This window comes from Macadamia integrifolia, chromosome 9, assembly GCF_013358625.1.
Source record: "Macadamia integrifolia cultivar HAES 741 chromosome 9, SCU_Mint_v3, whole genome shotgun sequence".
In the NCBI taxonomy this organism is placed as follows: Eukaryota; Viridiplantae; Streptophyta; class Magnoliopsida; order Proteales; family Proteaceae; genus Macadamia; species Macadamia integrifolia.
Genome location: NC_056565.1, coordinates 31,379,546 through 31,397,987, shown reverse-complemented (window position 1 = coordinate 31,397,987; position 18,442 = coordinate 31,379,546). Strand labels below are relative to the sequence as shown.

Genomic DNA, 18,442 nt, shown 5'->3' with positions numbered 1-18,442 from the left:
CCCCGTAATGCCTTCACAGATTGCGGTTTGGGCCACTCAAGCATTGCCATTATCTTTTCTGGGTCCACTGACACTCCCTCATTACTAATAATGTGCCCTAAGTATTTCACTTGTGCTTGACGATAACTATATTTTTCTCTTTTTGCATACAATTAATGAGATCTCAAAATAGAAAAAATATTTCTCACATGCTCCAAATACTCATCTCAAGTCTTACTATAAATTAAAATGTCGTCAAAAAACACCAATAAAGACTTACGGAGATACTCTTTGAAAATAGAATTCATTAGAGCTTGAAAAGTTGAAGGGACATTCGTCAATCCAAATGGCATCACCAAATATTCATAGTGCCCATGGTGCATGCAGAATGCCGTCTTCTCAACATCCCCTGGGTGCATGCGAATTTGGTGATAACCCGATCTTAAATCGAGTTTANTTGAGTGGAATTCCTCCACAATAGTAGGAATTAGGAGAGAATCTGCCAGCAAATAGATTTTGTTTTTAAAAAACAAAACCCCCTCACGGTAACTCCACGGTCCCACCGCTTCCCCTTCTTGTATTCGTTTCTTAATTTCTTGTAATTCTGGATTATTCTCCACCTCTTCTCGGATTGGGTCAACCCAGCGTGGAACGGGGCTGGTGATAGCATAATTTTCTCCCTTTTCATCTCTCCTAGATAGCACGTCTGCCACCACGTTTTCCTTCCCAGCTTTGTAAGAAATCAAAAAATCATAACCCGTTAACTTGACTAGCCATTTTTGTTGGGCTGGTGTGGTAATCTTTTGATCCCATAAATACTTCAAGCTTCTTTGGTCTGTTCTCACAATAAATTGTTGGCCCAATAAATAATGCCTCCATCGTTGGATTGCGAGGACCAATGCCAGCATTTCTTTTTCATAAGTAGATAAAAATAAATTTTTACTGTGTAATGCATGACTAAAGAAAGCTATTGGCCGGTTTCCTTGCATCAAAACTCCTCCAATGCCCAATCCAGAAGCATCACACTCGATCACGAATGGTTTAGAAAAATTTGGAAGTGCCAAAACAGGAGTTTGCGTCATGATTTGTTTAAGTGCCGCAAAGGCTTCTTCAGATCGTGGCTCCGCTCCCAGTTGAAGCCTCCCTTCTTTAACATGTTGGTGAGTGGAGCGGCGATTTTCCCATAATGTTGGATAAATTTACGGTAATAGCTAGTCAATCCCAAGAATCCCCGTAATGCCTTCACAGATTGATGTTTGGGCCACTCAAGCATTGCCATTATCTTTTCTGGGTCCACTGACACTCCTTCATTACTGATATAATGTGCCCCAAGTACTTCACCTGTGCTTGACAAAAACTACATTTTTCTCTTTTTGCATACAATTGGTGAGATCTCAAAATAGAAAAAATATTTCTCACGTGCTCCAAATGCTCATCCCAAGTCTTACTATAAATTAAAATGTCGTCAAAAAACACCAATAAAGACTTACGGAGATACTCTTTGAAAATAAAATTCATTAGAGCTTGAAAAGTTGAAGGGGCATTCGTCAATCCAAATGGCATCACCAAATATTCATAGTGGCCATGGTGCGTGCGGAATGTCGTCTTCTCAACGTCCCCCGGGTGCATGCGAATTTGGTGATAACCCGATCTTAAATCGAGTTTAGTAAAATAATTAGCCCCATGTAACTCGTCCAACAATTCGTCGATCATAGGCATAGGAAATTTATCTTTCACTGTTGACTGGTTAAGCATTCTGTAATCCACGCACATACGCCATGAGTTGTCTTGTTTCTTAATGAGCAAGACGGGTGAAGAATATGGACTAGTGCTTGGACGAATTACGCCTGTCTTTGATAAATCTGCCACCACCTTCTCAATCTCATTCTTTTGGAAATGAGGGTAACGGTAAGGACGGATAGAGACCGGGCCACTTCCTTCCTTTAACGGGATTCTATGATCTTGAGCACGCTGAGGAGGAAGTCCCTTTGGCTCTTGGAACACGTCCTCATAAGACTGCAATAGCTGCTGAAAATTGGAATTAGTACAACCATTAGAAGTATGAGAATGAGACAATTCAGTATCATGATTGTCATGCAATGATAGTGAGTAAATATGGAGTAAGTGCCCTTTTTTTTTTTTTTAAATTCCTTTTCAAATTCAGCTCCATCCACTACTTTATTTGAAGGTGATTTCAATCCACGTAGCTCCACCATTTGTCCACCCATGTTGAATGACATTCTCAATTCTCAACCATTGGGCTCCTAGGACAGCGTCGTATCCCTCCAACAGTAATAGATAAAGATCTACTACAATTGGGATTCCTTGTAGAGTCATATTCATCCCCTTGCAACGTCCTGAGCTTCTCAACTTTTCCCCATTGGCCACTGCAACTTCAAATTCTCCTTCACCATTAGGAACCAACCCCATTTTGTTAGCGATATGAGTATTTAGAAAATTGTGGGTACTACCCGAATCAATCAGAAAAGTTGCCCCTTTTTGACCCAACCTCCCTTGGACTTGCATGGTTTGAGGATTCCGTGCTCCTGAGATGGCATGGATAGATATTTTTGGCACTTCGTCTTCTGATTCTTCATTCACAGCAACCTCATCTTCCTCACCTTCTGATCCCATGCCTTCAATTAAAAAGAGCTTTTTACAACGGTGGCTGGGGTTCCATTTCTCATTGCAGTTGAAGCACAAGCCCTTGGATTGTCGCTCCCTTAAATCAGTTGGTGACATTTTTTTGATTGGCATGGTGGTGCGACTTGAACTAGGTGGGTTTGTGAAGATCTTTTTTGGCTCCGTTGGTGCTGCATGCTTTATATATTGAATCTTGGCCTCATAAAGGCGGGCAAGCCCAATCGCAGCTGAAAAGCTCATGGGTTTACAAGCTTGGACATCCACCTTCAATCTATCCTTGAGCCCACTAATAAAACAACCCACTTGTTGTTCTTGTGTCAATCGACCCACCCGAATCAGCAACCTTTCGAATTAGGTTTGATATTCTTTAACTGTTCCTACTTGTTGTAACTTAGTTAGGTCTCCAAAAAAATCTTGAAATTGAGTTGGACCATACCTCACGTGAAGTGCCTCCTTAAAAGTCCACCATGGAATGGTTCCTCACTCTTTTTTCATCAGCTGAAACTATACTGTGCATCACCTTCCAAATTGAAGGCAGCCAATGAAACTTTCTCTTCCTCGATCGTATGGTGGAAGTAAAAAATTACTCAACACGGCAAATCCAACTTGTAGGATCCTCTTGTCCATTAAATCGAGGAAAATCTATCTTCACCATTTTGGGAAGATATGATCCAACGGTTCCACTTGTTGTCCCCGGGTAGTTGCCGCCATGAGTGTGACCCCCATTTTGACATGGCTAATTGTGAGAGGACTCCCCATGCTCTCTGTTGCCCGACACATTGTCCAACCTTGTATTGATGGCCGTAAAGAGTTGTTGCATTGAGTCTATCATCTCCTTAAATTTCTTATCTGTGTCACTGCAAAGTTACCCATATCGGTTTCCAGTTGTCTAAGCCGTTGCTCGGTGGAGCCTGGCGCTGATACCATTTTGTTAAGAACTCGGCCCGAGGACCTAGTGCAACTCCTTAACGACTCGCTTTGGTAGAGAATGTTTTCCCGAGCCAACTGTCTTACCTCTCGGCTTACCCCTTTTTGTTTGTTCTTCCCTATCTTGGCAAGTAAAAGAAAGAGATATGCAAACAAATAATTTGGTTGTTCGAGGGAACCAGCCTCCAATAATCTAAGCTAAAGCTTCATAGATAATTTTTTATGCCTTCATTACAAACTCAATACCAAATAAATAGCAACGTACTAAACTGATACCTCCTACACACACTCCTTTCATTTATCAGCTATTTCACATACTCTATGGATGAACCGCCACCTCATTGCAATGTTCACATTGGATGAAACGGTCACCTTACCCACAATGATAACAGCCCCACATTTCTTGCTTAAGACTCGGACCCATAACCCATTACAAAGACTTATTCAAATAATAACCACTCCCATTAGTAGTAAGACTTAAGAGTCCTAACTCAACTCCACTTAAGACTTCTAACTTAACTCCAGTTACCACCTTATTCTGAGAACTATTCTATACGTGGCAATACGTTCACAATAGGACACCTCACCAATCTCTCAGGCGAGTCCGGTACTTGCCGTATTCTTGGGTCTCATAGGGGGCTGAGAGGGGTAAATGTACACAACCTTATCACCCTTGCTTCGTAGGAGAGGCTGTTTTCAAGTTTCGAAAAACTATGACCAACAAGTTGCAATAAAATTTGTGCAAATCTATGAGAATTAGCTGAAAAAGAGTTTCATATTATATTTAGTAAATTTTTAAGTTTGTTATGCAAGAGGATGCATATCAAATGTCAATAGCCACTTCTACAGCATAAGATTGAAAGAAGAGAGTTATTTATTTATTATTATTATTATGAAGGAAAATTATATCCCCCTCCCCTCTAGTTTGCCAAAATTACGCGTGGGTCTAAGGGTTTGAGCAAATAACGGCTTCTCCCCCTGAAGCTGAAGTTATGAGTATTCTGTTAATTTCAAACATGAAAAGACTTAAATACCCTTTTATCAATATAAGTATTTTGTTGAGATGACCATTAGACCCTTTAGGTTAAATACCCATTAGAATGGGTAGTGTTCTCAAAATAGAGAACCATCGAAGGAGGTGAACACCATTGGAGAAGGTGAACGCCGAGAACCTCTGCAAATCGGCTTCAACAACCATTTCTTCTTCAACTTAGGAATGAAATGGACAGTCGATTGCAACCTCCGCTAGGATAGAGAAGAAGAACAAATCCAGCAAAGAAGCTTACGAGGAGTAGAGGGCAAAGAACCTAGTTGAAGCTTGCGGGGAGCGGAGAACCTAGTTGAAGATAACTTGATATGTTATTTTGTAGCTATTTGATACTCGACGTTATCTCGTCGGAAAACATATTATAGCTCAAGTCGATGTAAACAAGAGAAATGCTATTGTGATCTCCGGCAGTAATTCCCCATAAAATCTATTGCTTTCGATATATAATTGTCCGAGGGATTTGGCATTTGCAATGTCCGATGTCAGGAGACCGTTGAATTGCTTCATAGTGAGATCGATGATGGAGATGAACGGAAAACCCTATAGTCCGGCGAACCATTGAGATACAATTCACATAATCATTTGGATTTCTCCATGGAACATGTTTTACAACATCAGCAACATCTTCAACTTACCTTCTTACACATTTTTTGCAGAATCGGACTTGTCAAATAGTTATCAGATACATCGATGAAGTTGAAGTCTGCCAATGACCCTAGCTTCTGAGGAAGAGGACCCGTGAGCTAATTCGAGTGGAGCAAGAGGTTCACACGATTCTTGAAGTCACCAAATTCCTCTGGGAACCCACCTAATCCCCAAATGGGTTGATGATTCATCTAGTTTTAATATCTCTTTAAGAGACAACCCCCATTTTGCCTTATCTTATACCCAATAAACACTTCATATCTGTAGATATTCCAACCTTCCATTTTGAGATTCGATGCAGATGGTTTTCTTCTATTTTTTCATGATGACATGAGCTATTGATTCTGCTATGTGTTTTCCTTAATATTGATTCCCAGAGAGTTGTAGAGATGCGAGTTACGTCAAAAATCTCAGCTCCGACAGGTCTCCTTCAAGATGATTAATTGAAGTGTCGAAGTAAGTGAGACCATTAAGATTCCCAAATCCATATGGGATTTGCAGAGATTTGAGAGTGAAAGATGAAAGATTAACAGTTAAGGCTCTTGGCTGAGGAGGGACGATGAGATGGAAAGAGGATTTCCCTCTTTCAATCTCATTTTAAGTGAAGGGTATTTCGGTCTCTTCACTTTGTTTTGGAGGTATTTTAGGTATAAAAAATGTGACCTCACCACATAACAGATTCAAACTCACGGTCACTACTGGATTGGACTCAAATGTAAAAATCTTTCATGCTTCAGGGGAGGGAGGCATAATTCGCTCAAACCCTTGAACCCACACATAATTTTAGTAAATTATAGGGGAGGGGGATGTAATTTTTCCTTATTATTATTATTTTATTTTTTTGCTAACGACTGGTATACAAGTCTTTGGCTTAACTATCCTACGGGCCTATACTGACCCCATAATTGCATGGATTGGGTCATATTGAGGTTGAATAAAAACCATTCAACTTTCACCAAAAGCAGTGAAAAACACTAAACACTCAGTGCAAGTGGTTTTAAAGAAGAAAGAGGAGTTGAACTCAGAACCACACGCTTCCTGAGGCAAAATTCCCTTGCCAACTCTGCTACCCCTTGGGGTTAAAAGAAAAAGATGAGAGTTATAAATGTTAATAAACATTTCATAATTGACAAACTCCATTAGATAGTCATTTCCATTTTTTTTTTTCTGGCTAATCTAATTAAATAACACAGAGAGAAGGATGTGCAAATTCAATTAATCATTTTGGCATGAAAGATAACAAAACAGAGAGATAGAGATCTAACTGCTGACTCCCCATTTCAGCAAGAAAGAGAATAGGAATAAAAGGAAAAGAAGCAGAGTGGCTCCAGCCTTCCAGATGAAATCCCAAGCCTAGAAGTGGCCCTGGTGTCTACACTTTAAAAAGGAAAAGAAATGTTATGGAATAGCTCCTTTGCTGTCTCCAGAGCATCTCAATGCCCATCTTCTTCCTTTGATGCTTTTTTTTTTTGTTAGGGGTGATAAGAATAAAGCTTGTGATGAAAAACTTTTGAAATAAAACCAAGGCTTTGCAATATGGAGCGAGTGAGATGACATGAAAAGCCTCATGAACTTGTTGACAGTACAAGCTGGCAATGAGGAGAGAGAAAAGAAAGCAGTAACACAAGTAAGTTTAGATGTTAAGAAAAGAAAGAGAAGAAACAAAATTTTTTATTTTCAGGAGATAGAAAAACATAAAAATCAATCATTGTATTATCATAATTTTTGTCTCATTATAATTTTTTTTTCTTGACATTCAGAAAGAAACTACTTCATTGGATTGTAGTCTCTTTATGAAAAGAATTGACAGAGAAAACCAGGTTGAAGGTTTCCATGGGAAAAATGAATCAAAGTGATGACTCGATCAAGAATGAGAATGTGGAATGGGCTTGAGAACGCATTCCAGAATGGGCTCTGTTCTCCAGCGCATTCAAAGGGCACGAAGCACGATAATGTGTATCAGACAGTTTTTATCATCTCGGAATGCATACCAACTAAGGTCCAAATCGTTCCATAATGAGTTTTTGCTTTTCTTGATTGGTTATATTGCCAAACAACCCCTTATTTCATTAAGTAATAGGAACCCGAAATTTCCGAAATTCTGGCCATTTAACTGTTCAAGCTCTTAAACCACGATTCATAGAAGTCAATTGGATTAGGCGAGTATTTATAAGAGTCTGAGACCCGTTGACAGAGCGAGGCTCACGAGCTCCAAAACCCTAGAAACGATGGCGAAGTTGTTGTTATTTATGACTTTAGTTTCATTGCTCCCATTGCTTGGCAGCTCTTTCTCTACTGAAAGCCCCACGGATCGACGTATTCTCGTACTTTTGGATGACTTCGGGATCAAATCCTCGCATTCGATTTTTTTCAAGACTCTGCAAACTCGAGGTTTTGAACTTGATTTCAAGCTCGCAGACGATCCCAAGCTTACCTTACAGCGATACGGACAGTACTTGTATGATGGATTAATTCTATTTTCTCCGACGATCGAGCGTGAGTTTTACACATTACGGTTATCTCACCATTAATATAAGCTATAACTTTTACATATGTCTTGGCTTCCTAGAAGCTTTGCATTCTATTCAACGCGAGTAGGAGTAAATGTAATTCAATGGGGGCGACAGATATGGTTTTTCTAATCTGGGGTATGTTCTGTATCTCCATCGAACAACTTCAGGTTTCGGGGGAACTTTGGACTTGGCTACTGTACTGGATTTCGTTGATTCGGGCCGTGATTTGATCGTTGCTGCCGATGCTTCTGCCTCCGATTTGATTCGGGATATTGCCACTGAATGTGGAGTTGAATTTGACGAGGTCAGTTGGGCTTTTGATCCTGTCTCAGAACATGGTGTTTCCGTCTACCAAATACTTATCTTAATTCCATTTTCGTTGTTGATTTTCTTATTCAATCGTCTTTTTCACTATTGTGTTCTTCTCTCCCGGTACAGGATCCTGCAGCCGTGGTTATTGACCACACCAGCTATGCAGTTTCAGAAATTGAAGGAGATCATACTTTGATTGCCAGTGATGATTTCATTCAATCTGATGCCATTCTGGGCAGCAAGATTATAGAGGCAAGTTAATATTAATTCTTAGATGAAGATGTTCAGACTGTCTTGAAGAAGGTTCGTACTAATCTTGAAGGTTTTGCTTTCTATTCATAATTATGCATGCTGGAAGGCTTTTGCATACTTTGCAGCACAGAGACCACTGAGTGTATGTTTGTGCAGCTTCAGTTCTATTAAAAGTGCCTCCGTCAATGTGCAGTTTTAGTTCTGTTGAATGTGCTTTGTCAATGGAATGGAACTGTGACGGATGCACACTCCTGCGGGAAAAAATTACGGGCTGATTGTAACTCAGCTTTTGCATACTGTAATTTATGCATTATTTAATTTGGTAAAGCATTGAAATTAGTTTTACTGCAAATGCATAGCCTTTTCTTTCTGCTTTGTGATTTAACATTGTTACCAGATTAAATTCATCCATTGGACTGCATGTCTGGTGATAAAAAAAAAAAAAAAGAAGCACTTTCACATTTCCAGAAATACAAAAATGAGGCCTAAATTTGTTTGAGCTACCAGCAATCAATTGCTGCTAGCAAGCAAACTTTTCCTTCTATAAACTTAGGATAATTTAATTTATTTATTGTATCTTCCCAGCCATAATAATCAATTATCTTTGTTTTCTGTTCTGATTGGTTCTTGAATAATATGTTGCAGACCCCTGTCTTGTTTCAAGGAGTTGGTCATACATTAAATCCTGCCAATAGCCTGGTAAATACTGTAGTGAGTTTTGTGATTGAAACGTTTCTTAGTTTATGAAATGTGTTGTGAGTTTGGTGTGCCTACTAACGATTATGCATTTTAGGCCTATTACTTTTCATTGCCTGCATGATATGTGTCCCTGTCATGATCCCTTCCATATTTGTAGGTATTGAAAGTTCTATCAGCTTCACCATCCGCATATTCTGCTAATCTAAAAAGCAAGTTGTCAACTCCTCCATCACTTACAGGATCTGCGATCTCTTTAGTTTCAGTTGTCCAGGTAATTTAACTGTTGCTTTATATCTATTTGTACGCACCTGTGCATGATTCATTATGTATCCCAAATCACTAGAATTGTACAGAGAAAGAAAGATGGAAAAGGGTGAGAATGAGAACCAAAACCATGTAAGTTATTCCATGCCCATTGATTCCACTATTAATAAGAGAATTTTCTAATCTTTGACTGAACTTGGGAATTTGATGAATGTGGTGTCTGGAAATGTCCAAATCTCAAAATTTATCCCTATTTATCATGTCTTGAGAGTTGAGACTGCCCCAAAATTCTCCCACATCATTTTTCCTAGTTTTACATTCACGCTATAATGGTGTTAAAACAACCCTAGGAGAAGTGAGGAAAGGCATGCATAGCTTAGTCCTTTTATCATGCATGACTTTGAATAGAGCTGATTGGAGAGCAATGATCCATCATCCATGTAGCCAACCCATCTAGTTGGGATAAGGCTTTGTTGTTTCATTGTTTGTGATCAATATTAATTATTCCCTGTTTACTTCCTCTCATCTAAACCCAAATTAAATCAATCTCAGCAATTGCCAATAACAATGGTTGAAATAACTCTTTTTTTTTTTGGGGGGGGGGGGGTGGTGGTGAAGATAGGATGAACCCTAGGTTCAGCTTGCGCCCCCCTTTTAACCGGATCTCAAGAAAACCCTAAATAAAATTTAGGTCGACAGTAAGGTCAGTCAACCTTATCCGATGGAATTCAGATTCTAGTCAATGATCATAAACTGATAAAATAAACAAACCCCAAAATACAACAACGTTCTAATGGCCAGATTTTGGCCAGATTTTAGTTGACAGTCAAAATGGTATAAATTTGAAACCCACAACCAAAATTTAGGAGATTTGTCACAGGACCAGATCAGATTAAATCCTTGGTCAAAAGGTCACCCCTGGACTGCTCTTCAATGACCCAAGATATGGGCAGAATCTAATTGACAGTTTCCCTTATCTGGCCTGTCTCGATTTTCAGCCAAATAAAGCCTGAAAACACCAGCTCTTTCAGTGGTGGTCCTTGGCTGTGTTTTAATCCCCATTAAGAACAGTCTAAAAACAGTAGCAAAAATTGATGATCAACTCTTCCAAACCCAAATTAAATCAATCTCATCAATAACCAATAACAATGGTTGAAATAACAATTACTTGAGAGAGGAAACAGAAAATGGAGAAGGGGATATGTCACACCCCACCTTCTATAAGGCCTAGGCTGTGTGACCTGGGCACCATTCGGTGGCCAGCTAATCCTCTAGGATCCGGATGTGGTACTTAAATACACGAACCCACAAGATATCTAACAAAATCATTTAAAGTTATTAGATCATATTATACTTACAAGTCTTTTTTTTTTGGGTGAATGAAAATATTTTAAAGAAAAGGAAAAAGGAAATACAAGCCATAGGCTATCCAAAGGCCAAGGCCCAAACAAATGAAGAACCAAGGGGAGGGGACAAAACAACCATCAAGGGGGATGCAAGAAAAACTAGGGGTGGGGGCAAATTACATACCAAGAAAAGAATGGTACACTAAAAGAAGGGGGAGGAGAGAAACAAAAGAAAAAAGGCTTCATCAAAATTAGGGGGAACGGGAGATGAGTGGAAGATCCCAAGCTAAAGCAAGGGGCCTATTTCTTATTACAAGTTGATGAGCCCCTAGATGTTATTATAAATACTTACAAACCTTGTTTCTGAGATCACCCAATAAATATAGTATTCAAAATATAAATTCATAATTACACTAAAAAGAACAAAAAAGATAGAAGATGACCTCAATCATCTTCACATTGCTCCATAAGCTCAGTTCTCACAAATGCAGTTAGGGTCATGCTCCACGTACTCTTAAACCATGATTCCTCGACCACGTCTGTTAGTGCCTCATCAATCTCTGATGTCTGTACACCTGTATCACCATCTAAAAAGGGACACAAACGTGGGATGAGCTTTAGAAAGCCTAGTGGGGGATGGGAGTATACAAGCATAAACACACATAATGATGCGATGATATGCTCAACCAAAGATGATGTCCAAGACTAGATATTAGTGCTATGCAACATAGGTGATATCATTGTACCCCGATGGAACCTCGGTCCCCCAACGATACAAGCTAGTTGCAAGTTAGGAGACTACCAGTGTCGGAACGAACCTCGGTCCCCCCAACAAGCCCCTTATTAGTAACCCCCCAAATTGCACCGGTTACTATGGATGCACCTACAGCCATGTCGTGCAGCGTCTGTGTATGGCAATACACATCGTAAATGGACTTGGTATTCCTGAACGAACCTTGGACCTACTTGCTTGGATTAGTGAATACCTTTTCCCCTACTGGCAAGGGATTGTAGCACCAGCATTGTGGTCCTAATCGTATGCATTCTTCATGTATGCACACGCACATCAATCAACCATACACACACACCCAATGACCCAACACACACAATACCGGAACACCCTTGGCCAAACCTTGTCCCTCACCATCGACAACCACCATCTCAATCTCAATCTCAATATCCACAATGTTAACAACATATACAATCTCAACTCTCTTCGCATAAACGATTAAAAACATAAATACAATCACCCCAATTCACTACAATATGAACATGCATAGATAAATTAAAGTCATAACTCATAAACACTTGGCAAATTAAAACAACACCCACTCATCTCTTCGTCTTGAATCGTTGAAATAACCAACTTTTGCTAGCCACATATCCTCACTGTGTAAGTTGATTTTAACCTAACCAACACATGTATATAGGTCACATTTATGTTTCCAAAAATACCTCTAGTGGGTCCCCTATTGAAGCCCCAAATCAACTTGAAGATTAGGTTAATATAGTATAATCGGTTGATGGAACTGGATAATGTCTCTGTACCAATTGGTATAACCGGTGGATGGATGGGGTCTTTTTCCTGTCAAAATCCAACTAGTTAATGCAACCGGTTGATGGTCTTGATCCTCCGGTTGACCCAGAATTAGGGATTTTTGCCTATATTTTGATTTGAATTAGGGATTTTTGCCTATATTTTGATTTCACTTCATGAGGGGCCTTTTACCCTCTTGAGGTCCCATGCAAATAGGTCTTATGGTGGGAGATTTGACCATTACCTACTTTAGCCCCAAATGGGTGATTTCCCAAATAGCTGAGTTTAGCTCCATGGATCTCATGCATACATGCTATTTAGGCTTAGGTTAGGGCATGCATGTATGGATCCTTCACATACATGCTCCAATGTGTGAGCATTATGGTGGAGAAACCCTATACCTAGCTTAGGTTACCTAAACTGTAAAATGGAGAGAGAGAGAGAGAGAGAGAGAGAGAGAGAGAGAGAGAGAGAGAGAGAGAGAGAGAGAGAGAGAGAGACCTACCTTGCAAATGTGGGTGGGTAGATTCTCATGGTTGGGCTTCAAATCCACGTTCTCCTTCCTCCTCTTCCTTCTTCTCCTTCCTCTTCTCCTTCCTCTCCTTTTTCTCTATCCTCCTCGGATTGTGAAATGAGCAAATGAGGAAGGTTGGGCATTAAATAGTCTCTCACCTAACAACTAAAGTCTGTATGGTTAATTAATGAGTTTTGCTTATACTGGATTAATCCAGTGGTTGGAAGTGCGGGCCCACCTCCATGGGGTACATGTCCATTAATCCGTCAATACGTATGTGGGGACATACAATGGAGGTATTTCGGAGCATATGGGTATGTAGCCATAGGCCCCACATACAATTAACCCACTTAGAGAGCAGCTTATAGGGTCTCTAGGTGATGCAACCGGCTGATAGTACTACCAGCTTGTTAGATCAACCAGTTGTGATGCAAACACGGCTGCGCTTGCCTAGTTGGACCAGCATGACTAGCTTTGGAAGCCAAGAGCCAAGAACCGGTCCGACCCAGGGTTTTTGTCCAACAAGGGCTGAAAATAAATTAGTAGTTTATTTGTCTTTATTTCATGCCTTTCAATGTCCAGACTTGAATGTAGGAGTTAGGATTTCTTTCCTTTTTCATTAATTTCCTTTATGGTTGTTTCCAAGTTAGACTAGTTTTCATTTCAGTTTTATGTCTCTATTTTCCCTATATATAGGCTGTGATCAATGAGCAAGTTAGAGTGATTTGATTTTCTGAATGAGAATTGGTTGGATTTGTGCTCTGCGTGAATGCGTGATATCCTTCCTCCCCCCTTGCCATAGTTAGCAAATTCGGATTCGGGAATTATTCGGACGGAGAATTATTCGGAATAATTCGGACGATTAAATTAAGGATTCGGTCAAAAAATCTTATTGGGGTTTTTAAAAAAAAAAAAAATTGTTTTTTTATTTTTTTATTTTTTTTTTTTGGTTTTTTTTTTTAAATAATGTTTAAATGGACCGAATAATTCGGTTTAATTCGGATTCGGTCCGAATTATTCGCGATTTATATTCATTTTGGAAAAAGTCGCTAATTTTAAAGAATTTTATTTTTAATTCGGATTCGGTCCGAATTTTTGATAAAATTCTTTAAAATTCGGTTCGGCCGAATTGATAACTATGCCCCTTGCTACTCTGATCTTCCCTTGCTTCTCTAGAGGCCCTCCATCAGGTTGCTCCAAATGTGCCCATTTGACTAGATTTCTTCCTGGTATTGGTTTCCAACTCTTAGGACTTCTAAGGGAGGTTAGTGTCCACTAAGTAGGCTTGCCTATCATATTTAAATGGGTGAGAAATCCTTAATGTTAGGATGCTTACCTAGGTTTTCTTGAGGTATAAATCCTTTCCAATTTTACCGGCACTGCCTACAATGACAAGAAGGATCATCTTTCCCTTCTAGATAGTAAATTGTTGCAATGTAGAAGTCATTGGTACTATGTGGTGCATCATTTGTCACAATGAAAAGGGCAGTTATGTTTGGGGACGGGTGTAAAAGGATATGACCTTTGATTTCCCACCAGCAGGCCTATATTAGAATCTTTATAATCCTTGAGTTTCTTACTCTTCACTAAGTCTTACGGCAACATCCTTTCTCAGCAACAAAAGGCAACATCCAAATCTTCATTAATCAAAATCGTTGGTTGGCAAAAATATGCTATAAGCTTTGTTAGAACACAAAGGACACTTAAAAAGTAAACCCTCTACATTAGGTAAAGGATTAAAACTTAAATAAAACAACTTAAACTAACCTAATAAAGTAAATTCCGTATTTCTACCACTACCACCTACACATTTTTTATGCCTATTAAAGTGGCCTATTACAATGAAGATCGATTGGACCAAAAGCCCAACACATATAACCCAACTCAAGATTTGAGAGAGAGAGCAACCCAGTGCACGAGGCTCCCGCTACTGTAGGGTTTCAGAGGGGCAAATGTACAGACCTTACCCCCCTGCTTCACTAGAGGCTGTTTTCAAGTTTCGAACCTGTGACCAACATGTTGCAATAGTGCAACTTAACCGTTGTGCCATAGGCTCGTCCACTATAACCCAACCCCAAGTTTTGTTTTTCCCCCTGCTTCACTAGAGGCTGTTTTCAAGTTTCGAACCTGTGACCAACATGTTGCAATAGTGCAACTTAACCGTTGTGCCATAGGCTCGTCCACTATAACCCAACCCCAAGTTTTGTTTTTCACTAAAATAAGCTCAATTCTATCTTTATTTGCATCACTATCTCTTAGGGCCCATTTGATAACGTTTTCGAAAATGTGTTTTTTCATTTTTCTGTGCTGAGAAACAGAAAAACGACCCCGAAACTGTTTGGCAAACCTATTTCCTTTCACCCATTTCTTGAAATATAAATTAAAATTTAAGCCTATTTATGATTAAAGAAATGGGTTTGACGAAACTAGTCGGACATATTTCTCTGTTTCTTAAAACGACTTGAAGGGACAAAAATTGAATCTTGCACGATAAAAATCTCTTATTGTTTAGAAACTCAAAAAAGACTCCATCGAAGCACCTCTCTCCCTTTTCTTCTCCTCATTCGTCATTGTTGCAAGGATCTCCCCTTTCTTTCACTATAACTCCTTGGTGATCTTCTCCTTCGGCTGAAGCTGGTCATCTCCTAGGAACCCTTTGCCCTCGTCTGAAGCCAGGGGTGTCAAGTATCTTTCATTGCAACTCCTTGTTGACTTTCCCTTATGGATCTTGGCCACAGATTCCGGGAACCCGAATAGAGTGATGGCTCCTTCTTTAGTGATTTCCGAGAAATAGGACTCTTTGACGGAATCGGAAGCGGTGAAGACGTGATCTCAAGCGAACCTTTCGCAATAGAAGAGTGACTCCATTGCAAACTTGATGGCGTTGAGCCAGCTCTTAATCTTGAGCTCTGAGGCACTCCCAATCCGTCTTTTGAATCTTCGAAGAGGAAAGCCACTCGACTCCGAGCTTGTACAGAGCGTCGCCAACGACAGACTTCCTAATCATCTTGTAGATCTAGACACACTCTTTGCTGTAGGCGGACGAAATCATGCATTCAGCCGTAGACTTGAGGTCGCACATGGCAAGTGTGGAGAACCGCTCGGCTTGTGAAATGGATTCTTCGGGGACTTGAATCTCATCCCCAGAGCTGGTGTTGTCTTCGTAGTCAGCGCTGCTTGACCTAACAGAGCCGCGGGAAATGGTTGATCGAGTGTCTAGGAATTCGGGGTCGAGGTGGACACAATTGGCGTAGAGAATTTGGTTGAATTCCTTCTCTGGACGCTTCATGGCGATCTGCATCAGATTCTGACATCGGACGAGCTTGTCAGAGGAGTGAAAGACGAAGAAGTGCATAGCACGCTGCAAATTGTTGACGGATTTGAGGAATTCCTTGGCTTCGCAGCGGCTCTTGTGGAAGAGAGAAGTGAATTTGGCGAAGGAGGAGGCGTTGGGATCCCACTTGGTGATGATAGATTTGGCTTGCTCCAAGTTCTCTTCCATCATGGATTCTGATAAGGTATTGGTGCTTCTCCGAGGAGAACGAGGCAAAATTGAAGAAGGAGAAGAAGAAGTAATATATGGAGTGAAGTAGATGCTCCTCCTTCCATTGAATGATGAAATTTCTCTCTTACAAAGACATTTCCTTTTTGGTTCAGTGATTCTCTCTCTCTCTCTCTCTCTGATGCTTACTGCTAGTGCTGATCTCTGGTAATTTCCCTTTCAAGGTTGAGAAGGGTTCCAAGTTCTTCGATACAGAGATGAGAGGTGAGACTTAGAGGCAGAGGAGTTGCTTCTCTTCTCTGCTTCTGATCCCTCTTTGTATGAGAGGCATGCGATCTCCATCCCATGAAACGTTTCCAGAAGCAAGTGTTATCAAACACCAATGTCTGCAAGAAACATTTCCAGAAACATGTTTATCAAATACTTTTTTCAACAAAAGAATCTGTTTCTGGAAACGGGGAAAACTCTTTCTACTGTTTCTACACACAGAAACAGCAGAAACATTATCAAACAGGCCCTTAGTCAAGTAGCTGCCCTTGTGCTTTATATTATTCTTATATCAATAAAAGTTTTAAATAAATCTTTCTAACAAGTCTTCCTTTGCTGTCCCACTGCCTCCTTGTGGTTAATTGATGAATCCCCATTGTGTGAGGCTATAATTTAAGACAAAAGTGGGAAAACTGGGACTGGTAGAAAAGGAATAGGGGAGAGAAGAGGGTGGTAGCATAAGAGGGAAGAGAGAGGGGACTTGGCTTCGCACCAACTGGTAGAAAAGGAGAAAAGGCAGAGGGGAGAGAACGAGGGTGGTAGCATAAGAGGGAAGAGTAAGAGAAGAGAAAGTGGGCTTGGCTTCACACCAAGGTTTGCAGGGAATCACTCATCCTGTAAAGAATGGGAGAAATCTCACAAGTTCAACATCATCCTCATTGTCTTCCATTTCAAAATACGACCTTTTTAAAACCCAAAATAAAAAGAAAGAGAAACAACTTCCTATAACTTCTTCTCCAGCAATAACTCCATAGTAACTCCCTTACAACATTTGTACATAATACTTTTGACACTAAGTAAATTAAAATGCAAGAAGATAACGTAAGCTACACATAACACTAGTCATTTAGGCATAATGTAGTGACATGTTGCTGCATATGTTTGGTTCTCCTCTGGTAAATCCTAAATCCTTGAGTGCTGTCTTCATCAATGATGATACTATTGCGAGCTTTCACTGTTAAATGGAAATTAACAGTGGTGCCTTGTGTGTGTACAGAATTATTCATGTATGTTAATTAATTTGGCTTCTTCAATCATTATTTGCCAAACATTAATTTTTTTGATATCTTTGTTACATTGTAGGCAAGAAATAATGCTCGTATATTGATCTCTGGGTCTTTAGCCCTCTTCAGCAATCGGTATGTGGTACCTTCTAGTTGTTCTGGGTTTGCTTCTAATCTAAATTATACTAAATTACTAATATCTGCTGATAATGGTTACTTCTGTGATTCAGATTTTTTAGATCAGGTGTCCAGAAGGCCGGAAGTTCAATCAAGTGAGTGAGTTGATTTTTTTTTTTTAATGGTCTTTGTCCTGTTTATTGGTCTATGGGACCTGTTGTATTACTTTTGCTTGGAATTTTTTGTCTTTGGGAATTATTGATGTCCAGAGAAATGTATAGTTGTATACTGTGGTGGGGAATTATTGATGTCCAGAGAAATGTATAGCTGTATACTCTGGTGGTCTGTTAAGGTAGTATTCCACAATCTGATGCATTATATGCTACTATAGTTTGTTTCTTATGACTTGGACATGTACTGGTGTGTTATATGATTATTAGATATTGCTTTGCCCATCTTGACAAAACATGTCTAATTATTGTTACAGTAGCGTAAAAATTGAATGTAGTTATATAATATAAGAAAAAAAAAAAATCAAAGAAATATTTGTATAAAAAAATGTCCAGGTATAAATTTCCATTCTCCTAGACTCCTAGGGCATGTGTTAACTTGCCATTTATCTTCTAAACAATGATTATACTTGTAAGTGGATTATTCATATGAATGATTTGTTTGTTTATGCAATTTTGCCTCATAATTATTACATGGTTGGTAGCTAGTTTTGGCCATTTGTTGGATTATTCATTAGCGTATTTCCCGCCAAAATCTTATATATAGACCTGCAAATGGCCTGTTTGTGTCTATCTAGGTATCCTGGTATAGGCAGTTTTTAAGGGGATCTGAGAAGCCATGCTCCTTTGATGCTCCAGATCC

General features: G+C 39.6%; 2 protein-coding genes across 4 annotated transcripts in view; one reads left to right on the top strand and one right to left on the bottom strand.

Annotated features, from left to right (window-relative positions):
- Positions 1-1,257: 1,257 nt before the first annotated feature.
- On the bottom strand, positions 1,258-2,862 carry LOC122089704. Its single transcript, XM_042659402.1, has 2 exons — positions 2,193-2,862; positions 1,258-2,108 (listed from the first exon to the last, which is right to left on the bottom strand). The coding sequence occupies exons 1-2, from the start codon at positions 2,860-2,862 to the stop codon at positions 1,258-1,260; spliced, it is 1,521 nt and encodes a 506-aa protein (XP_042515336.1).
- Positions 2,863-7,373: 4,511 nt separating this feature from the next.
- The window catches only part of LOC122088983 (dolichyl-diphosphooligosaccharide--protein glycosyltransferase 48 kDa subunit-like), a 21,047-nt gene continuing 9,978 nt past the window's right edge, over positions 7,374-18,442 (top strand). Inside the window, exons 1-7 of one of the 3 annotated variants that reach the window (XM_042658385.1) lie at positions 7,375-7,738; positions 7,923-8,059; positions 8,194-8,319; positions 8,965-9,018; positions 9,176-9,289; positions 17,532-17,587; positions 17,683-17,724. In XM_042658385.1, coding sequence (XP_042514319.1) covers positions 7,471-7,738; positions 7,923-8,059; positions 8,194-8,319; positions 8,965-9,018; positions 9,176-9,289; positions 17,532-17,587; positions 17,683-17,724 — 797 coding nt within the window. In that variant the 5' untranslated portion in view covers positions 7,375-7,470. Of the gene's footprint in view, positions 7,739-7,922; positions 8,060-8,193; positions 8,320-8,964; positions 9,019-9,175; positions 9,290-17,531; positions 17,588-17,682; positions 17,725-18,442 lie in introns of all 3 variants that reach the window. The other 2 variants (XM_042658387.1, XM_042658386.1) reach the window with 2 other exon arrangements.

Coding starts and splice junctions, on each gene's coding strand:
- LOC122089704 (XM_042659402.1), bottom strand. CDS start 2,862: ATGAGCTTTTCAGCTGCGATTGGGCTTGCCCGCCTTTATGAGGCCAAG. Junction 2,109..2,192: donor TCAACATGGGTGGACAAATG/GTGGAGCTACGT, acceptor AAAAAAAAAAAG/GGCACTTACTCCATATTTAC.